Source organism: Perissodus microlepis, chromosome 15, assembly GCF_051167445.1.
Source record: "Perissodus microlepis isolate ML-2025 ecotype Zambia chromosome 15, ASM5116744v1, whole genome shotgun sequence".
In the NCBI taxonomy this organism is placed as follows: Eukaryota; Metazoa; Chordata; class Actinopteri; order Cichliformes; family Cichlidae; genus Perissodus; species Perissodus microlepis.
Window position 1 is genome coordinate 38321739 of NC_140475.1, and position 21205 is coordinate 38342943.

The 21205-nt window shown below is 41.3% G+C and overlaps 1 protein-coding gene across 24 annotated transcripts in view; it reads right to left on the reverse strand.

The window, feature by feature from the left end:
• The window catches only part of ptprfa (protein tyrosine phosphatase receptor type Fa), a 350902-nt gene that overhangs the window by 88739 nt on the left and 240958 nt on the right, over positions 1-21205 (reverse strand). For all 24 annotated transcript variants that reach the window (XM_084953588.1, XM_084953601.1, XM_084953608.1 and 21 more), the window contains one exon: positions 12747-12940. In XM_084953588.1, the coding sequence (XP_084809714.1) occupies positions 12747-12940 (194 nt within the window). The remainder of the gene's footprint in view (positions 1-12746; positions 12941-21205) is intronic.

The window sequence follows — 21205 nt, forward strand, 5'->3', positions numbered from 1 at the left end:
CTCTGGTGGTGTTAACATCACCACCGTTTTTCTAAGCTACCTTTGTTTTGAGACAAATTAATCAATAAAAGAAATTGCAGATTTCATCAGGGAGATTTGCACGTGGGTGCATCTATGATCTATAGCCCACTTACTGTCAAAGTGCATGCAGCTGAATTTGTGTAGGTCCACCACTACAAACAGTCATGTGTTACATCACAGTCCGTGAGATCGTGATGAAAATGCTGTGCGCTGTCCGTGGTCCTGAAATTATAATAGTTCAAGTATTTTAATATTTCCCTGTTTATCTGGCTGTAGTAAACTGTTACTAAGGAAACACGTGTTTTTAAAGTTTGGTGACATTAATATATTGATCAGAACAAAAACAAGTCCCTTCTCTATCTTTTAGCCATTTCACTGTGAACCTCACCTGTCCAGGCTGGAAAAACCGTGTCACAGAAGACACACCTCTTTTTTTAAATCAAGAGGTGGTGTAATCTGTGAGTTCACTGGTTATTTATGTTTTCAATCTTCTTCTGGCATCCGTTTTCTCCTGTTCTCTCCATTTTATTATGCATTTGGATAAACTCTGCCAAAAGACCCAGCAGAGCAATATCTTAGATCCAGACCACATCAGCTGACCGCTCTGCTGATTTCTTTCTACACATCCAGTTTAAGTCTATTTAAGCTGTTTCAGGTTTTACCTGCAAGTCGATTTGCAACACACCTGCACTCCAGCCCCTCGTTTCCATGAGGTCTTTTAGGCTACGTTCACACTGCAGGCGAAAGCGCATCAAATCCGACTTTTTTGACCCTATGCGACTCATATCTGATCATGGTGTGACAGTGTGAACGGCACAAGTCCGATATTTTCAAATCCGATCTGGGTCACTTTCGTATGTGGTTCTGAATCCGATACATATCCGATGTTTCAGAAAGCGACTGCTGTTTGATGGTCAAGTCGCATTAAATCCGTCTTTTACGTCACTGACACAAGACAGACGCCGATTATCAGCGCTGGAGAAGACATCGCGAACGCTTCCTGGCCATCCCAATGTCAGTGAAACTGTTGGGAAGACAACGTTGGAGAAACGGGAACATTTTCTTTGTACTGTATAATCTGCAGATTCTGACAGAAATCTGCAGCTATCCTTTGAAGCAGCGCTCCTCTAAAACAGCAATAAGGATCATTATTAGGCCAAATGTAAATAACAAAATAACTTTATAACTTAAAGCCAAAATTGGGAAATGTAAAGTCTTTATATTAAGGCCATCTGTCAAACAATACTGTTGGTCTGGGTCTAAACAGAGCGCGTTGTGTGTGACGTCTTCTTTTGTGCTTTGAGCGTTCACACTAGTGCGCGTTTGCTGTCACATTTTATTTGTAGTGTGAACGAGCAGACAAAAAAATCGGATTTGATCAAAAAATCGGAATTGAGCATCAAGACCTGCAGAGTGAACGTAGCCTTATTGTCACATGCTGCTCTTTGCTGTGTGGGAGTCTTGCTGCTGCTTGTGAAGTTCCCACAACAGAGCCAAGTCACTAACTGACTAACACATCTTAGATATTTATGTTTTTTGCTTTCCTAATGTTTCTAATTGTCAGCTAACCACAGATAGTATATTAGATAGAACAGGAGTCATCCTGTGTTACACCTACCTAATAAAGTATCATCTAATGTGGGTGCTGTTGTAAAAAGGTCTGTTTAAATCCTAACCATGAGTTATAAATCATTTTGGTGCCTAAACCTTACAAAGTGAATTTGTAAGGGTGCATTTTAATCACAATCTGTTCCTACACCTAACAAAGTAAATGTTTAAGTCTGATTGTCACATGAAAATGAAACTACATGCTGAGAGGAGAAAACAAACAAACCGAAGCCAAGTGTAGAACACAAAGCTTTGAGCAAGATCCCACCACCAACCCTCTAACCTTTTGGCTTTGCACATCTTTAAAACTCATAGCAACCACTAAAGAGAAGCTGGATCATCGAAGGACCAGGAGAGAAAAACAAAACTCTCTGTGTATAATGGAGAGCTGCAGGAAGGGTTTAACAAAATTATTACTTGTGGGTTTTTTTTCTTGATATTCTCAAAAAAGTATCACAAACAAATCCTGATTTCCTTTTGATTCAAAAACTGAGTTCATGTACAGAATGGAAAACAATTTGCTATTTTTCTGAATGCACTTTTGGATTGCCTTGTGAAAGCCATGGGTACTGACCTACAAATTTTAATTAAACCTTATTAAAAAAGCTGACTCCTACACAAGCCGTTTGGGTATGTCCCACTGGGGAGACTCTAGAGATGATGTCTCTGAGTTAGCTTGATACTCCCTAAAAATAATGCTGTGATGAGGAAGGTTGGCATCTCTGTTTGGACTGCTACCCCGACAGCACAGACGGCTACACATGGACAGAAAGACACATGGATGAAAAAGATTGCTGGCTCACGAAGGCCATCGGGACATTAATGACATTTCACATGTGAATGTCTGCTTCAACAACTTGATTCAGAGGAACTGGGCATTGTGCTGAACAACCTGCTGGGTACCCAAAAATAAAGGACAAAGAGCTTCGCTTCCTCAGCTTCTTAGAAGAAATAAATAAAAGCCGATATCATAAACAATGTAAGCTGTTAACGATGGGGTGAAAATTACATCCATTCCCTGGCCAGAGTGCAACCCGAGCTCTAAATCACAGCAACATCCATTAAATAAAGCAGCTCGAAGTGGCCTCAGCATAGAGTAACTCTCATTTTTTCATACAGTAACTGATGCATTACTGTATTCTACGCTGTGATATATCACTGGCTCTGTCAGTGAACTCATGATGGCTGGTTTCACAGCTATACTATATTTTAAAGTGCTTTGCTGGTCTACGGGTGGAGACGCTTTCTTCTCTCTGAAATAATCAGAATCCTTAGACACAGGTTTGAATAAAGGACAGTGGTGATGAGTCTACCTAGATACACCGAGTATCATTTTTCGAGTCTTCTTTAGTCTTTACAACATAAATTCTGTGCCTGCTTCCTTTGAGGGTTTTAATGGGAGTATCTTAATCTCTACATGTCCACAATAATCTGTGCATGCCTCTTCACCGCTGTGATATTCAGGCTTGCAGTCAGGTACTTGAGCGAAACAGAGGCAGGCAGCCGAGTATTACAGCAGACAAACACAGCATGCTGGCCATCCTCGCTCAACGGCAAATGATTTTATAGCTGTTCCAGCCACAGCCCCACTTGCAGTGTCGTGAATAGTTGCCTGTCACAGAGAGGTGAGAGACCTGCTTGGGTTTAAATATAGCGATAATACATAGGACAGCTTCTACCGGATGGTATTCAGCTGCAAATGTGACAGGTGAAAGTGAGAGAAGTGGAACTACTGCTTGCTTTGTCACATCCTGTTGTGTTATAGTCAGGTTGAGGACCTAGTTTCAGGACACAAAAGGCAAAAAAGTGTCCCTCAAACCACAAATCATTCGTTTTAGTGACACATAAAAACACAAGGAACCAGTTCACTCCTCAAAAGTAAGTAAATAATGTCAAACTGTAAAACGAATCTACAAGCAAAAGCAGAGACGAGAAAGAATCTCTATAAAACCACATGTAAGAAAACCAGAGGAAGAAAAAAAAGCCGGAGATACACAAAGAACGCTGTTACTAAAAAAAGACAGCAAGTGGCTAAAACACTAACACACCTACAAACACACCAGACAGCAGGCACATCTGGGCCCCGCCTACTAGTTTTGGCACTTTGGGCTCAGTTACAGGTGTTCTGGGGGCCAGAAAAGACCCAAATGAACTGGGTCACAACACATCTGACATCCGTCCCATATCATGTGGCCCTGGAGTCAAACTGAAGAAGCCAGACTCACCTTGAGCCAACATCATCAATCAAGGTGAAACAGAGCCAACAGAAAGCAGCAGGTGTGGGCCACAACTGGGCCAAACCCCAAAACTGTCAGACAGCTGATGACAGAAATGTGAGTGCAGAGCTTCTGAAGCTGTTCAACCATCTGACAAGTTGGATCATCTCAATCATTTTCACAAGCAAACATTCACTGTGCTGTAAACAGAACCAGAGGCGTGTTCTTTGTAGTCACATCTATTTTTGAACATATCAAAGTCATTTAATGTGAGAGTGTTAATATACAGACTGACTGACATTATTAATGTATGTGAGACTGTTTCCCAGTAATAATATAAAACCATATTAATATCTTTAACACACAACGCCGTTAATGCTCTCACGTCTGTGTTTGCACCCTCACACCAGAGTGAAATGATCACACTTACAGATAAGGAGGCATCTTATAGGAGGCTGCGAAGTGTGCTACCCAGTGGTTAATTAAAAGTCTTGTCTGATGTTATTTCATTCCACTTACATTTCATTTCACTGTAAATCAACATTTGCTATAAAAATTAAACATTACCATCAAAAAAAGAAAAGAAGGAAAAAAGCAAAGAAAGGTGACGTGCATCTGTGATGATCATCGAACTCTGATGGAAATGATTAATAGAACAAGATTGCTGCAATAAAAAAAGAAATTACATTAAAAATTCGTTTACATAATATCCCTGTGGAAATATAACCTCATCATACTCTGCTGCATTTGTATATGATTAAATTACATTTCTCACAACACGCCTAAAGGGAGCAGCTGTGCAGTGTGTTTATTAGATGATCAGTTATTTTGACAGGTGTCAGCGAACAGTTCAACAGTTCAACAGCTCAAACTGGGAATCCTTTAGCTCTACTGGGCAGAGACAAGTAAGGGAATCAAAAGGTCTTCCAAGATCAGTCAAATTCTTTTTCCCCGTGCTGTCCGCTTCATTGCATCTTGTAAAATGGAGAAAAATAAAAGTGCCATTGCTTGCTAACTATGGTACTGTTAGCCAGCAGCACAATCTGGAAAGGTAGAAGAGTCAGCTTTATCCTCTAATGTACCTCTCAGTCTGCTGAAAACCAGTTACACTGATTGCACGCAGCCCAGATAAGCTTTTCTCCTGCAAGAAGCAACAACATTTCCAAAGGTGTTTCCAAGTTATGATCACTGCAGTGTGTACTGGCTCTCCCACTGGAGGAATTTGTTTTGCCGTGACAGAATAATGCTGTGGAAATGCATATCTTGCTCAAAGGTTTAAAGAAACATGAAGGATGTTTGATGCAGCCATTAGAAGTTAAAACATGTGATTAACAAAAAATTCTGGTTCCTTTTGCCTATAAGGCCAATATTTGACTGGTACTGTCCAACCACAACGTTAACACCACCCGAGTAATACTGTGGCTACAACACAGGAGGGTTTAATGTTGTGTCTGATAATAATATAATAGCGTCCTGTCAACTGTCCCCGGGTGTCTGACACCAGGATGTTGGCAGTGGATCCTTTGGGTCCTGATAACTGCAGGGTAAGACCTCCATTAATCAAGCTTGTTTCAGACCTTTTTTCAAAGCAGACGTTTTGACATGAAATGGTTGGTAAACACAGGTGCTGCTAATCACATTAATTAAAGCACTGTGGATACTCCACACAGAACTATAAATCAAACTTCACTCTATATACTTCAACATGTCAACATGGTCAAAGGAGACTGCAATTAAAAGACCATGTTTAAGTGCTCTTTTTGGTATAATGAACAAAGTGTTTGTCACAATACTGTGGGACGAAGATAGACTCCCACGCCAGCGTTTCAGTTGGGGTCACTTCACAAAGCCCGATCCCGTCAGTCTCATCAAACCGCGCTGACTAACCGTCAGTGCGACGATACATCAGAGTTTGGTTGGAGCTCACGGTGCAGACAGATAAATGAAGTTGCCATTTAGTTGTTGAATGGTGGCTGGAGGAGGTGGGACGCTGTTCACAGCAGGCTACAAGGACCCGACGCAGCCTTTTAAAGAAAAAATAGCTCCATTCTTTCTGCCAGTTTCCCAAGGGGGTCATTAAATTTCCATCTTATCTTATTATTATCACCTAAACTGTCCTCTCGCCTTTCTTTAGCGCTCCTTCTAATTTGCAGTGATGGCAACCAATAGACTGACAAAGACAGATGAGATAGTGAGGGAAAGTGAACCGATGACTGATAAGAACTCTGGAAACATGTCCTCCTACGTTCTCTGCAAAGCTGCACATTCTAGCTGACGTCACGTCCTCGCGTGCTAATGAGTTTGCAGAAGTGCACAAATCTGATTAGCTGCATACAAATATTGGGATTTATTGGTGTTGCAACTAACGTTTAACCCTTTAAGACCTACCATAGAACCAAGTCCGCCAGAGCTTACTTTATAGTTTTACATGCTGTAGTGCCATTTTTTGGGAGCATTTCAAGTTGCTATACATCAATACAACTGTTATAGCCCATATTTTAATAATATGTATGCATTAAGTCCATAGTAATGACATAAATTGCAAAAAAGTGCAATAAAGTACAAAAAAATTGAAAATCGTTTTTGTTTTTTTTACATATATTTCTACTTAGAGAAATTTAAGAGGCTTATCACTCAAAACTTTAAATACAAAAAAGTTGCAAAAAATATTTTACAACAACAGGGAATTTATTTTAAGTGTCTTCATAGTTTTATTTTTGAGATACACAAATTTTTATATACTGCAGAAAAAACAAAAAACAATCCTATGATGCAAATTTGCAAAGAAAGCAGCATGTGCATCAAAATAAACTATTTCCAGCAGTGCAATTTGAGTTCTAAGCATCCCAGCAAGTATTCAGAAAAGCATAAAGTCCAACATGACTTATAAAAACACCAGTATAGGCTTTTAAGGCCTACAAGTAAAAAACTTTCCGCGAAAATGACGTCACTTCCGGTTTTGGGCAGGTAATGGCGGACATGCGATCGTTCGCGCTGATGTCTGTTTCAATGTGGGAAGTGTTACGAACAGCTGAAAGCGTGTTTCTGGAATATTATGTTTTTGTTCCTGCAAGTGCTTTTTATGCAATATTTGCAAAGCTTTATGTGGAAGGAAACTGTGACCGAGGACAAGCTGATGGCATAAGATGTAAGTACAACTCCTCCGGTTTCATTATTGCGCTAGCTTACCTGGTTCCGGTTCTACAGGGATTTAAAAATAGTTACGCAAAACGGAGCGTGCCCGCTCCGACTGGCTTTAAAGGGTTAAACTTAATGTTTACTGAGAAAACGTGTCCCCTGGTTGTTTTTATTGACCTGTATTTATGTTTTGAACACTGACAGTATGAAAGACTGACCTGATTTCCTGGTTTGAAAAACACAGTTGCATTTGTTTGAACAGGCACCGAGGGGCCGTCCTCTGGTTGTATAGAAGTCTGTGATGATGAGGAAACTAATGTGTGTAATCCATTTTTAACTTTCAGTACCTCAATAGTTTTCATTTGATTTCTTTTTTCCACTTCTGTGTCTGTTATGCTTCATTTCTTAATTTTGATCTGATCATCTGCAGATGAAGGTATATACTCAGGTAACTGTAGTAATACTGTCAAAGGCCTGGGCTACTGGTTTTCTTCTTAAATCAGCTTTTTTCAGTCACTATGGCTACGTTCACACTGCAGGTGAAAGCGCATCAAATCCGACTTTTTTGACCCTATGCGACCCATATCCGATCATGGTCTGACAGTGTGAACGGCACAAGTCCGATATTTTCAAATCCGATCTGGGTCACTTTCGTATGTGGTCCTGAATCCGATACATATCCGATGTTTCAGAAAGCGACTGCTGTTTGATGGTCATGTCGCATTAAATCCGTCTTTTACGTCACTGACACAAGACAGACGCCAATTATCAGCGCCGGAGAAGACATCGCGAACGCTTCCTGGCCATCCGGTGAAACTGTTGGGAAGACAACGTTGGAGAAACGTGAACATTTTCTTTGTACTGTATAATCTGCAGATTCTGACAGAAATCTGCAGCTATCCTTTGAAGCACCGCTCCTCTAAAACAGTAATAGGATCATTATTAGGTTATCTACATTATTATGTAAATAACAAAATAACTTGAAGCCAAAATTGGGAAACGTAAAGTCTTTATATTAAGGCCATCAGTCAAACAATACTGTTTGCTCTGGGTCTAAACAAAGCGCGTTGTGTGTGACGTCTTCTTTTGCGCATGCGCTTTGAGCGTTCACACTAGAGCGCGTTTGCTGTCGCATTTTATTTGTAGTGTGAACGAGCAGACAAAAAAATCGGATTTGATCAAAAAATCGGAGTTGAGCATCAAGACCTGCAGAGTGAACGTAGCCTCAGTGATCACACATCACACTGCATTCAATCATCAGTTATTGTTAGTCTCTGGCTGTCTTCCACGGTCTCTTTGTTGTCCTGTCTTCCTCCCATTAGCCCCAACTGGTCGAGGCAGAGGAGCCTCTCCCCGAGTCTGGTTCTTCCACTTCCTGTTAAAAGGGAGTTCTTGCTTTCCGCTGTTGCCAAGTGTTTGCACCTTCACCTTCAACCCATGAAGTGGGCTTTGTCTGCCTTTAAGAGGAACAATCTCATGCATTGTTTCAGGAATCCTTAGAACATATCAAACAATAGAATTAATTAATCAATATGTCTGAAATCAGCTGTCTGCCTGTCACTAGGTAATGCAGCCATCTATTTAGACTAAATTGTTTTAAATGGTCTAACTTCACACGGGTCGCTTGATGGCACACTAAGGCTTGTGTGAAATACACTGGATGCTTATACTTCATGTGACCGTGAAGGCAGATGGTGAAAACAAAAACATTGTCTTTGGTTGAGTCTGGGTTTGTTTTCTCTGAGTACAACATGCAGAGATGAGCCACAGAGAGGTTGCCATGTCTTATCAAATCAGCCGATGCTCACGCTTCACAGCCATCAGTGCTGAGAGGGATAAGAGGCTCCTTCAAGCGTTCTTCAGCCATCCAAAAATACGCCTCACTGAGATCTTAAAAGCCGTGAGCCTGCCAGCAGAACAGCAACAGAGATGGAGGGAGTTGAGTCTAAAGCAAACAGCAGAGGCTTCAGAAGGCCAGGACAGGGAATGAGCAGCCAATTAAGGCTTTGGTCCTGCCTCTAAGCTGCCATAATTTGGCATGACTGAACTTATTTTGTCAGTAAGGTCTTTTTTGTGACAAAATAGTCGTCTGTACTGACTGTTGGCAGGCCGAGCCTCAGTGGAACAACTGAGGGATTTAAGGCTGCTTCGCTGGAGACAACACACAGCTCAGCACTCGCAGCCGAGCTCGGAGACTTTCAAAAACACTGCTGTTTAGTTTCTGCTTACTGAAGTCACAGATGTAAACTGTTAACAGACTGTGTCACCTCGTCAGCAGCACTGAGGACTGGTGTCCAAGGACAAGGACACATGGGCTGTAAATCCAGCTGTACTGAAGCAGCTGGGATGGAGCTGGTTCTGCTGGCACAGAAATCTCAGCCTGCTGAAGTAACTCGCAGCACAACAGAGAAGAAATCCATTCATCATAGAGAGTGTGATGTCGATACAGTCATAAACTCTCTGCTGGGCAGTGTACTGCATCAGAAATGCACGCTGAAGGGCCAGCTTTCTGTGAGCAACCAACTGCACCACAGTGAAAGTCATCCAGGAGATGTCATCTGAAAATATGTGTTGTTATTGCCATATTTAAATTATAGCAGCGGCTGAGTAACACGTCCGTGGATGTTTATCAGAAATCAACACACGGAGCAGTGATTTATGCTGTAGGGGCAGCTTTCTGCAAAACTACTTTTCCAGCTCTCTTTTGTCTGTTTCAGTCAGTCCCACACAAACACAGACACACACAGACACACACAGACACACACAGACCCCAAGCCTATCCCCTCACAAACACGACCCAGTGATACTCAAAGTCCGTTCATCCATTTGAATACCGTAGTGCTCTGTGGCAGCCGGTGGTGTGGTGAGCCGAGGCAACAGAATGTCAAATCGAAATATTTGACATTATAACAAACGCACAGCAACTGGTTAAATAACAGCAGTGTTAACTTTGCAGCTGAGATGAGCACAGCGGGTGGAGGGGATACACTTCATTGACACACAATGGTGTGGTGTGGTCATCTAGTGTACACAATCACTTGTGACGACACTTCATATGTGGAGTGAGATTTCTAACAGCACTACAAAATGGCTCAGTGCAGTGGCTGAGTGGACAATTTCAATACAGCTTCGATGTAAGACGTTCATGTTGCAGTGCATCTGGATCGTATCTTAGAAACAAAGCATTAATATTTATCAGACTTTTGCAATGAAGTTTTTCATGCACACAGACAAGTATCGACTATTTTGTTTTGTTAAACAAAAAAAAAGACTTTAAATGTATCTGCTGCTCTTTCTGCTAAAAATTCTGAACTGTAAGAAAATGTCTTTGTGTTCATAGTAACGATACGTTGTTGTTTTTTCACTCTTCTCTTGATGGAGAACTTTGAAAATTTCATTTTGGTCAAATAAACAAGAGGAAAATATAAAACAACTCTTATACACAAACTTTCTCTTGATACAAAGAAGGAGAAATGGTCAGCGAGTGCTCGCGGTTGTCCAGCATAGAAATGTTTGCTGGAAACCTGGTTGTTAAAAGGTTATTAAGGTTTATATAATTTATTATATTTAAACCAAACTTGAAATAACCCTCTGTATTTCACTCAGAATAGCTTGAACTGTTGTTATGATGCAACACAATAGACTGACTTCTTAGAAAGTTGGTAAAAAACAACAAGAAATGGCACACAAAAGTCCAAATGAAGGGTCGCAGCGAGTTATGCCCCTGACTGTGTGTGTGTGTGTGTGTGTGTGTGTGTAGTGCGGAGGGTCACGCCACACACCGTGTGTTGATTCTCATCAGCATCACTGATGCCAGGGGGAGAGACTAAACTTATCACAGATGAGGCTTGAAGACAGTTCCTTAAAGAGAAGTGTGTGTGTGTGTGTGTGTGTGTGTGTGTGTGTGCGTGTGTGTGTGTGTGTGTGTGCGTGTGTGTGTGTGTGTGTGTGTGCGTGTGTGTGTGTGTGTGTTAAAAGAGAGGTTGGAGATGGGCTGTGAGATGCGGGCCCTTTATCAGGCCTCCTGTCTTACACAGATAAGACAGGAATGCTGCGTATAAAGGAAATCAGGTGAGACGCTCCTCCAGGAGAACAAAACAAGCCGAGAGGAGAGGAACTGAGCAGCACCTCCTCAGCGAGAGCTTTTAAACATCCACCCTGTGACCTGCTCTCAGTCTTTGGTGCAGTGATTTCATGCCAGTTGTTCGAGCAGTCGGCTTTCTTAGATATTCTGTGATGCATCTTTTGGAGGTGTTGCTCTTATCTTTTTCTTCTTATGTCTGTTCATGCCGTCATTTGAGACGCACGTGCACACACAAGCAATTTGCTCATGTTCAAGTTATTTAAGTACAAATAATGTAAAAAGACAAAAATTTGTCTTCATGTTTTGGAAAAAGTGTTTTCAAGGTAAATAAATTTCAGTCTTTATGTAAAGAATCGCTAAGCACAAAGTCATGTTGTGTTACCACAACAAAGACTCTGCAGCTGAAATGCCTCCTCCTCCTCATCATCATCATCATCATCACTGAGGCTTCTGGTTAGAGAAAAGTAAATTCCTTAATATTACACTAATTTAACCCTTATTCACAAAAATTCCCCGGCATTAAAAATATGAAGAAGCACATGTTTGGTTCTACAGATGATCTAATATGTCAGATGCCAAATAATTATTAATATTTGGGGTTATTTTTTTTCCACTGGAGACGGGAATAAAAATAAACTGAAAAAAGAAACGTCGAATCCAATTATTCTAATGGAACAAAGGGAGGTACAGGAGGAGGTACTGGATGCACATTCTTATTTTAGAAATGCTCCAATGTTGGGATCTGATGCTTTTTCATCACAGGGAGGCTGCAGACCACACACAGCTGTAACCTGTTTGTCCTTTTTCTTTTCAAGGAGAAGATTAAAATAATAATTTGCACAAATTATGTTTATAAACTTCCTGCTTCATAAACATTTTTTAATCAACATTTATGATTAAAAATCTTTCAAAATCATTTGGATTGTATTAAAAAGTTTTCAGTATTTATTTCTTTTTTAATAATAGCTCCTATATTTCATTATATTCTTCTGCTGTTTTAGAGCTTTTTTTTTTTTTAGAAAGGTTTGTTTCAAGAAATGGCAGTTCTGCAAAAACTGTATAGAAAAGATTTACTTAGTTTCCAGCTCTTTAAAAGTTAAGACACTAAAGAAACGACTTAAACATGTTTTCTGTCTAATGGCCATGAGAGGGCAAAACGTGCAACCCACACGCTGGTCCACCGTGTCCATTTCACGCTCTGCCTCTGCAAAGCGTGAAATCGACATGGATGCAGTAAGTTGCAGTAATCTGAAGAACCAGCAGAGGGAGATGTTTTTTTGCAAGCCAACATAAAGTAATAACGGGGACACATTTAAAAACATTATTAACACATTTACATGCACATACATATTAGTCTCACAGCTTAATTGGTTCTGATGATTACGGACTCTGAAACGTGCACCTCGTGTCTATTAGCCGGTTGGTTGTGCAAAGGTAGAGCATATGAAAAAAAGGACCTCCTGTTACTGATGGGTGTATTGCTTCAGTCAATAGTTTGAAGACTTTTTTATACAAAATCAAAAACCAAAAATAAAGAGAAGCATGTCAATTGTTTCCTGCCTTAAAACAATAACTTGTGTCAAATAAACTTCGGGGATCTGAACCAAACTCCCCGTCTTCAGCTCTCACTCATTGTCTCACCCAGTTACATCAACCTGAATGACACCGTGTGAGAATACCTGGGCTTCAGGGAGGTTAACATCCAGGATGACCGGCTGGCCGTGGGGCTCCCCGTTCTCTAGCCTGGAGTAAACCAGCTGGTATCCTCTGATCTGCCCATGCTGCTTTACGGACAGCGGGGGCTTCCAGCTCACCCTGAGGGCAGTAGAGTTCAGGGCCTCTACCTCCACCTTCCTGGGAGGAGCTCCAGGCACTGAAAACAAATGAGAGAACACAAATTACATTTAGAAAGTGGAATGTTGGATTTTGTGCGTCTCAATAGGTAGGCTACTATTAAACCATGTCTTCATGAGACTGTATTAGCATCTGTTCCTCAGAAGCTGAATATCTCTGCCTTACTTTGTACCCTTTACTATTTCCACAGTAACTTGGCTGAAAGATTTGCGAAGCATGATTTCACCTTCAACAAGTACAAACAGACTTGTTGTGTGTTCAGATACACCTGAAAAGTGTCACAGTGTCTGTTTTTTCTCACACTGCTCACTGTGGTACACTGTCAGTGTGAATATTATTCACTGAAAAGCTTGTTGCTGTTTCTTTGTGCCTTCATGTGATTCACTTGTTGGCACTGCTTCGTGAAGGGAAGAAGAATAAGTGAGACATTTGTTTCCTTTTATTTTCCTTTTTGTTAGAATTGTTTATGTATGATTCATGCGAGTCATTTTTGGCAAATGCACCGGTGACCATCCGGCCCTGTCTGCTTCAGGAAAAACTGAACAGGATGCAGGTGGACCCCTGCCTGGTGGCTTGGATCTCCGACTACCTCACCGACAGGCCACAGTACGTCAGGCTGAAGGACATCACGTCAGGGAACTGTGCTGTCCCCTCTTCTCTTCACCCTGTACACCTCTGACTTCTGCTACAACTCTGAATTATGCCACATTCAGAAGTTTGCAGATGACACAGCCATCATGGGGTGTATCTGGGATGATCAGGAAGAGGAGTACAGAAGCCTGGTGAGGAACTTTGTCGCATGGAGTCACACAAACCACCTGCAACTCAACACCTCAAAGACCAAGGAACTGGTTGTGGACTTCGGGAGGTCCAGAGAAGATCCACTGCCGGTTCAGATAGAGGGAGAGGAGGTGGAGGTGGTCAACAAGTACAAGTACCTCGGGCTGTGGGTGGACAACAAACTGGACTGCTCATGCAACACAGAGCACCTGTATAAAAAAGCCCAAAGCCGACTGTACTTCCTCAGGAGGCTGAGGTCTTTTAACATCTGCAGGAAGCTCCTGAGGATGTTTTACCGGTCGGTGGTTGCTGGAGTACTTTTCTATGCTGTGGTGTGCTGGGGGAGCAGCACAGCAAAGAAGGACTCATCCAGGCTGGAGAAACTGATCAGGAAGGCTGGCTCTGTGGTCGGCATGAAGCTGGACACTCTGGTGACAGTGGCAGAGAAAAGGACACTAAAGAAACTGCTGGACATAATGGACAATGCTGGGCATCCTCTGCACACGGCCATAAACAACCAGAGGAGTCTGTTCAGTGACAGGTTGCTTCTCCCCAAGACAAGAACCAACAGACTTAAAAACTCCTTTGTCCCACACGCCATCAGACTGTTTAACTCCTCTCTGGAGGGGAGAGGGAGGGGAGGCAGGAGGACAAAGGAGGGGGGGACAACTAAGCTGTAGAGCCTCTTCACCTCACTGTGCAATACTTTTGTTAATAGTCAACGATGCAATAGACCTCAATACTTGAAATGTGCAATTCACTTGTATTTTTATTCCTATTTATTCTATTTATCCCCTTCGTATATTTTATTTATATATGTCTCTGTATTTATATATGTGTGTGTGTGTGTGTGTGTGTATATATATATAATATTCTGTAACTGTAACTTCTGTCGGTGCTGTGCTTTTGGAAACAGAATTTCCCAGAGGAACCCACCCGAGGGATTAATAAAGTTTTATCTTATCTTATCTTATCTTATTTGGTGAGGCTTTGGCGGAGGGATGTGATGCTGTCACTCCCGACATCATTTTTGGAGGTTTCACTGCTGTGATAGGGCGCATTTTAACACACACCACCATATTTTCATAAAACAAACCAATTCGTTTTTAGAGTGAAAACCCCAACAGACTATTTTCTAGTGTTTTTGTAAGCTTTTAGTGTTTCACTCTCTCGTCACACAGGCCGAGAGACTGGTCAGTGATCTCCTGGCAAACACCAGTCAGAGGGGGAAATGAATAACCTTCACCAGTCGATTAAGATTTGCTGGGAGTCGCTAGGTGACACTTTAAGCAAAGAGGTATAAGAAACTACATGTAGCACCGAAAATGTTTTCTATGATTACCTGCATGCTTCTGTCATCACCTGTAGTTTGCATGTCTGCAAACATTCATCAACTACTCACAGAGGAGCAGTGACACTGAAATGTGTGACACAAAATAGGAATAGAGGCTGTTTCCCCTCAAAATCACAACTTTTACTTTGACATTCTCCACTTCCTTTGTCCAATACTGCACAAATCTACAAGCAACCAGAGAAACCACAAGAAGGTTTTCAGTGCAGCAGCCACATTTAGCTTTGCAACAGCAGCAACTGGTTGAGGTACACACATTTTCCACTAGCAGCCAGAGGTCGTCAGGTGATTGTGAATGAGGTCTAAACCCAAACCAATGTGTTTAATCTTCAGACCGCCTTCTGCTGCTGCCACTCCTGAGCCAACAGCCAACACTGTAGAAACTGGTGCATCAAACCACTCGACTGTAATGCTGAGGGACAGGAGAACATGTCTTTATTGTGCCGTTTTTTCCCGTATGCTTTGTTCTGGCAAATGTTTCATGTTCCCATCTCTGTGAAAGAGTTTAATCTCAACGAGTCTGCCTCATTTAAATAAAATTGCAATAACTGTTGCATGGGGTTATGTTTATTGTAAATGGTGCCCACATGTCCAGCAGCAGATGTAGATGAAGACAAAGGTGTGGTAAGGCCTATCCACGGTCATTTCTCTTCATCAGTTGGACCACTTCAAAGTTTGACCTGACGAGGTAGCTACCAGCCTGGAGAGGCTGCAAGGATACGTGAAGGTCACTGGCTATCTTTGCAGGTTATCCACATCAAAGCTTGTCACATGGAGCCCCAAGGGGATGCTGGGAGCTGGGTTTAGAGCACACACACTTTCTACTTTGCTGCATATCAAAATAGGCTTAAGAAGATTCCTCTGGAATGCTTGGTCAGCTTCACAGGAAGGTGTAAATGAATACAAATTTAACTTCAATAAAAATGAGGAGATGAGGCTCTGCAAATATTAATGGAATTCACACAGAGAGAACAGAAAAGGAAAATACTGAAAAACAGGGAGAGAAAAGTGTTAAAGCAGCAAGCAGAAGCATTAAAGTATCAACCTGGCACAGCAGGCAGAGGAAAGCTCTGCAACTCGGTGTCAGCACTTTGCACTTTAGACTAATTAGAATCGTTTAACCTTTTATAAAATCAGAGACCTTCCAGAATCAAGCTTCACGCTTTGGAGGAGAAACGTCAATAAACCACAGTGTTAACTGCAAAAGCAAAAGCCAGTGAAGAAGAAGAACAAAATGAGCATGTAACAGACAACAGGATCCTAAAGCAGACTAAACACAGCTTTGAAGTCCATCTGCTGCCACGGATTAAAATAAAGCCAACCTCAGCTGAAAAGCAATAACTGTGGTTGATTTCTGACTAAAACGTCACTGTTTGTGGAAACAACCTCCTGTGGTCATGGGAGGAAGTGCATGTAGCTGCTACACTTCATTTGTTTTCTAATGCATGCCTGATGCTAATCTGACCAAACAGAAATAACACAAACTGAATAGATTTATTTTCTTTTTCAGGAACGGGCTTTTCTATTTGCTCATTATTTAGCTGAGGCCTGAAAACGTAAGAGCAGGTGTTTCATATTCATTCTGTGGTAACCACATTTACTTTGATAGCTGCCATGCAACAGCCCAATAAAGACAAAGTGTTTTAAGTATTCAGGTATTCTACTAAACCAACCAGAGCTGGTTTGGCTCAATGGGAAGAGCAGCTGCTGTGAGATCTAGTGGCACAGGTTCGAATCCTACATGTGACATTTGCTGCACATCTTCCCTACTTGCATGTACTCTGCTTTCGGGTGGCTGTAGCTCAGGCGGTACAGCAGGTCATCTACTGATCGGAAGGTTGGTGGTTCGATTCCTGGCTTCCCCTAGTCTGCATGCCAAATATCCTTGGGCAAGGTATTAACCCCAAATTGCTCTCCGATGCATCCATTGGAGTATGAATGTGTGTTACTTAGAAAAGCACCTAGAACAATGTGCTTGTGTGAATGGGTGAATGCACAAGTTGTATAAAGCGCTTTGAGTGCTCAGAAGAGTAGAAAAGCGCTATATAAGAACCAGTCCATTTACCAAGTAGAGTTTTCTTGCATCTCCTTTTTGGCAGAAAAAGAGTGGCTAATGAAAAAAGTGGTTGTAAGAAGGCCGTTAGTGTCTAATCAACGTCAACCAGTGAAAAACCAACCTGGAGAGGATGAACGTTGGGTTTCGGTGGCCTGGAGAAGACTTTCCGACAATAAATCAGGACATGCCATTCTTCAGATTGATTTTATCGCTCCACGTCCTGTCTGTATACGTCCTCCTGCTTGCCTGGCTTACACTTTACAAAGGCCTCTTTGTCTGCTGGAGTTTGTGCCGTGAGTGTGGACACGGGTTTACTTATCTTTAATTCCCACTATAACACGTAGATGCTTACTGCAGACTGTGAGACTCACACACTTCATGCTGGTTTTAAACTTGTAGGACCATCCTGACTGACAGCGTGAAGCCGGATCTTGTGTCTGTGGCTGCTGGGGGTTCTCTGCAGCAGCTGTCAAAGCTACTGCAGCCACTAATTGTCTCCTCTGTATCACTCTCACTGGGTCCACTCTGTGTGTTCACTTCCTTCTGCACACATCAGATTAAACAAATCCACAACCTGAACGACCTCTGCATGCAGTTTGGATTTATTAGCATTTACTCACATCTTTAGAAGCTAGCTGAGCGTGTAAATATTAAATGTTGTTAAGAAGGGGATCCAGCGTCACTGCTTTCTCTTTGAGCACATAAAAGATCCCATATGTGACAAAGTAATCTTCTCTCAGTGAAGATGCCTTTAGCTCCACCTGAGTCTAAATACATTTCAAATTCATTTGCAACTCAATTTGATATTTTCAATTGAAACTTGGAGTCAGCACAAGAGCTGAACACTGAATTAAAACTTTATTCTTCAAACAGATATTGTTGGAAAGTTTACTTTCGTTTAGTTGGGTCACAAACATACAAACTGTTCTTATTTCTGCAATTTTAAAAATAATCATCAAAACTTTTAAAGTTCTCGTTCACATAAATGCTGTTTTGTCTCATGGAGTTTTTGATGGATAATCATGGAGTATAACAAGGTGAGCAAGTAGCAATCATTGAACAAAACATTTGATTTGTTGTGCATTGTGAATTTCTCAGCATGGAGGAAATACAAGTAGCCAGATCTACTCCTTGAAACGTTGCCCTCTCACCTCAACATGAAATTTAATTTGAAGTGCTCCACGGTGGCTAATCAAGGCCGTGATATCCTGACTTATCTTTAAAGTTCTCTGCAGTATTACAGTGTCCCACTGTTCTCCTTGATAGCCAAGGTAATACTAGAGATGGCACGATACCACTTTTTTATGTCCGATACCGATATCATCAATTTGGATATCTGCCGATACCGATATGAATCCGATATAGTGTTTTTTTTAATCAATAAAACGTTTTTTAATATCTTGCTGCATTTTGTACAAGTTTATACTCAAGTTTAAATAAATAACAACAATAAAGCTATTCTGTTATACCTGTATGTAAAAAATACACTGCGCTCAAAATATTTCATAGTTCAGCAACACTGATCAATCTAATAAACTTAAACCTGCTCCATCCTCCCTATTCTGGTATTTTAAAGAGTACTTAGCAGAAATATTAAGCAACCTAACTAATAGGGTTGCAAGCTCCCAGCAAAAAAAAAATAGGGAACCACCCCCCACCTCATGATGCTTAATCGATGTAATCAAATTTAATTTGATGCAGTGTGGAAAAATGCACAGAAATAAATTATTTTTCAAGAATAATTAAACAGATTCAACATCTTTCTTTAACAGAATTGCAGAATTCACAGATGGTATCATCCCAAAGGAAAAAGTACTATAGCTTACTAGGGCATATTAGACTTAACAGTTACTATATACAGTAATGGACTTCTATATATTTTACATCAGATTAAAACTTTGGGTGTAAGATTCAGATAATTATTTATTAAAAGCTCGACATTTTAAATGAGAATAAGAAAGAAAAGTATGTCTTTGTGCCCCCCCTGTTCATGCCCTATTGGCCCCCCTGGCTAAACTTTACTAGATCCGCCCCTGCACAGTTACCAGCCGTCAGCTGCGTAGAAAAAGATCCTGGTGTAGAAAGTAATATTAAATAAATTCTAACAGCAGCTTATCAAGCTTAATCGTGCTGCTGTTGTTCAGCCGCTGGTTTCCTCTTTCTGGTGAGAAGTGGGCCAAAAACAAAGAAGAGAGACGGACTCACGACAGAAAAGCCGATCAGCTGATCATTGATCAGTTTCAGGATTGAAGTAGCAGCAGGAGAGAGAGAGAGAGAGAGAGAGAGGGGGAGAGAGGCAGTCGCTCCATATATCGGTTGTTAAGCTTAACGCGGGAATGCTTTACAAACATTCAGAGATGAACTTACACACTTGCTTTACTTCTCTCTGGGAAAACTTCCTCGGAGATGAAATGCTGGATTGCTAGCAAGGCTACAAATACACACAGCCGCTCTATCACGTAATGCATACTGCTGCAACGTGCTAAGGTTATGAGCCGAGTTACGCCGTGTAGCAAGTTTTGTGAGGTGCTTTTTTGATATTTAATGGATCGGATTACATTTTTTATTTCTCGCCGATATCCGATCCAGTAATTTGGGTCAGTATCGGACCGATACCGATACGTAATATCGGATCGGTCCATCTCTAGGTAATACAATAGGTGAAGTGATGGAAAACAGCTACACGAAAGACCAACAACCTCTAAAGTACCTAAAGATAAACTAAGCAGAGTTTAAGCAGTGCAGAGCAGAACAGAAATGTTTTTCAGGACCATCAGAGAACAGTGGACATGAAAGCAAAAGCTGGGACAGTTATGTTGCATTTCCTGCAGGAGAAAGGGGAAAATGACAATGGCTGTTAGTTAATCAGCACATTTTCATCCCAAGGCATCAGTCGCAGCTGTGACATCCTGTTGGCACCAGAAATGTGCACCAGGTATCAGTCGTGCTCTTAAACTATCGGACGCATTAGAGGCATAGCAGAGGGACAAACCACATGCAGGTGTCTGTGGTTACTGTCTAGCTTTACCTTTGCTTTCACTGGATGATTTGTTCTGTGTTCCCTAAGCTTCGTACAAACCAAAGAGCTTTGGGCCTTCAACCAAAGCAAAATCAACAGGACTGTGATTAAAAAACAAAACAAAATAAAACAAACACTTTTTAAAAAAAAATTAAGATTACTCAAAAACAAAATAGATTTCTGTTTAGGAGAGATCCCAAAATAAACTTCCATTAATAAATGAATACAGACTCTTAAATTCATGCAACATTTATACAAAATCTCTAAATCCAAAGGTCTGTTTTGAGCAGTTCTGATGTACGGTGGGTTTTGTTGGAGTCCTATCACACTTTTACTATAACTGCATCACATTAATGACACCATGGGTCGACACAACTGCAGTCTTTGCGTGTTAGACTGAGCAATGGCTGGCTACATTTATTTCTGATTTGTGTCCTATTAAAACCAACAAAAGCAGGAGAATAAGCTCACAGAACAGGTCCTTTGTCTCGGGGCATCAGGGAAGCCGAGTATAACTTTGACGTGTCCCAGTGAGTAAAGTCCCAATCACAGTCTAATGAAATCTGTAAAAGAGATCCAATGCCTGTCTGACAAAACTCTGCTACGGCTCCTCTGTGCTCATATCTGAATAATTATAATATCTAAGAAGAAAAATTGTTATTCTCTTTAAATTTGAGTGTTTCCTTTATTGTAGATTATTAAAGGAAATTACAGTAAGCCAGGAAAGTTCAGCGTACGCTGCGACTATGTCAGGGAACTAAACGAGAATGTCTTTTGTTACTCGGGCTGACACGGATGTGAGCTGGAAGGAGGATTCGTGGGAGAAAGCGTACACTTTGTGTGGAGAATGGACAGATGCTGAAGAAATGCAATGAGAGCTCAAAGTCAAATGGGGTGCAGAGAGATGGAAAGAGATGAAAAGAGTGTGAGATTCAAATTCAGTGGGTGTTCAGAAATAAAGAGTGATGAGAGACGCCAGGAGAGAGAGAGAAGGGCAGCAGATGGAGAGGGTTAGTGGTGTGAGGAAGAAAAGTGTGCTTCTAACACTATTTAGATTTGTCTCTTTGAGGTTTCACCC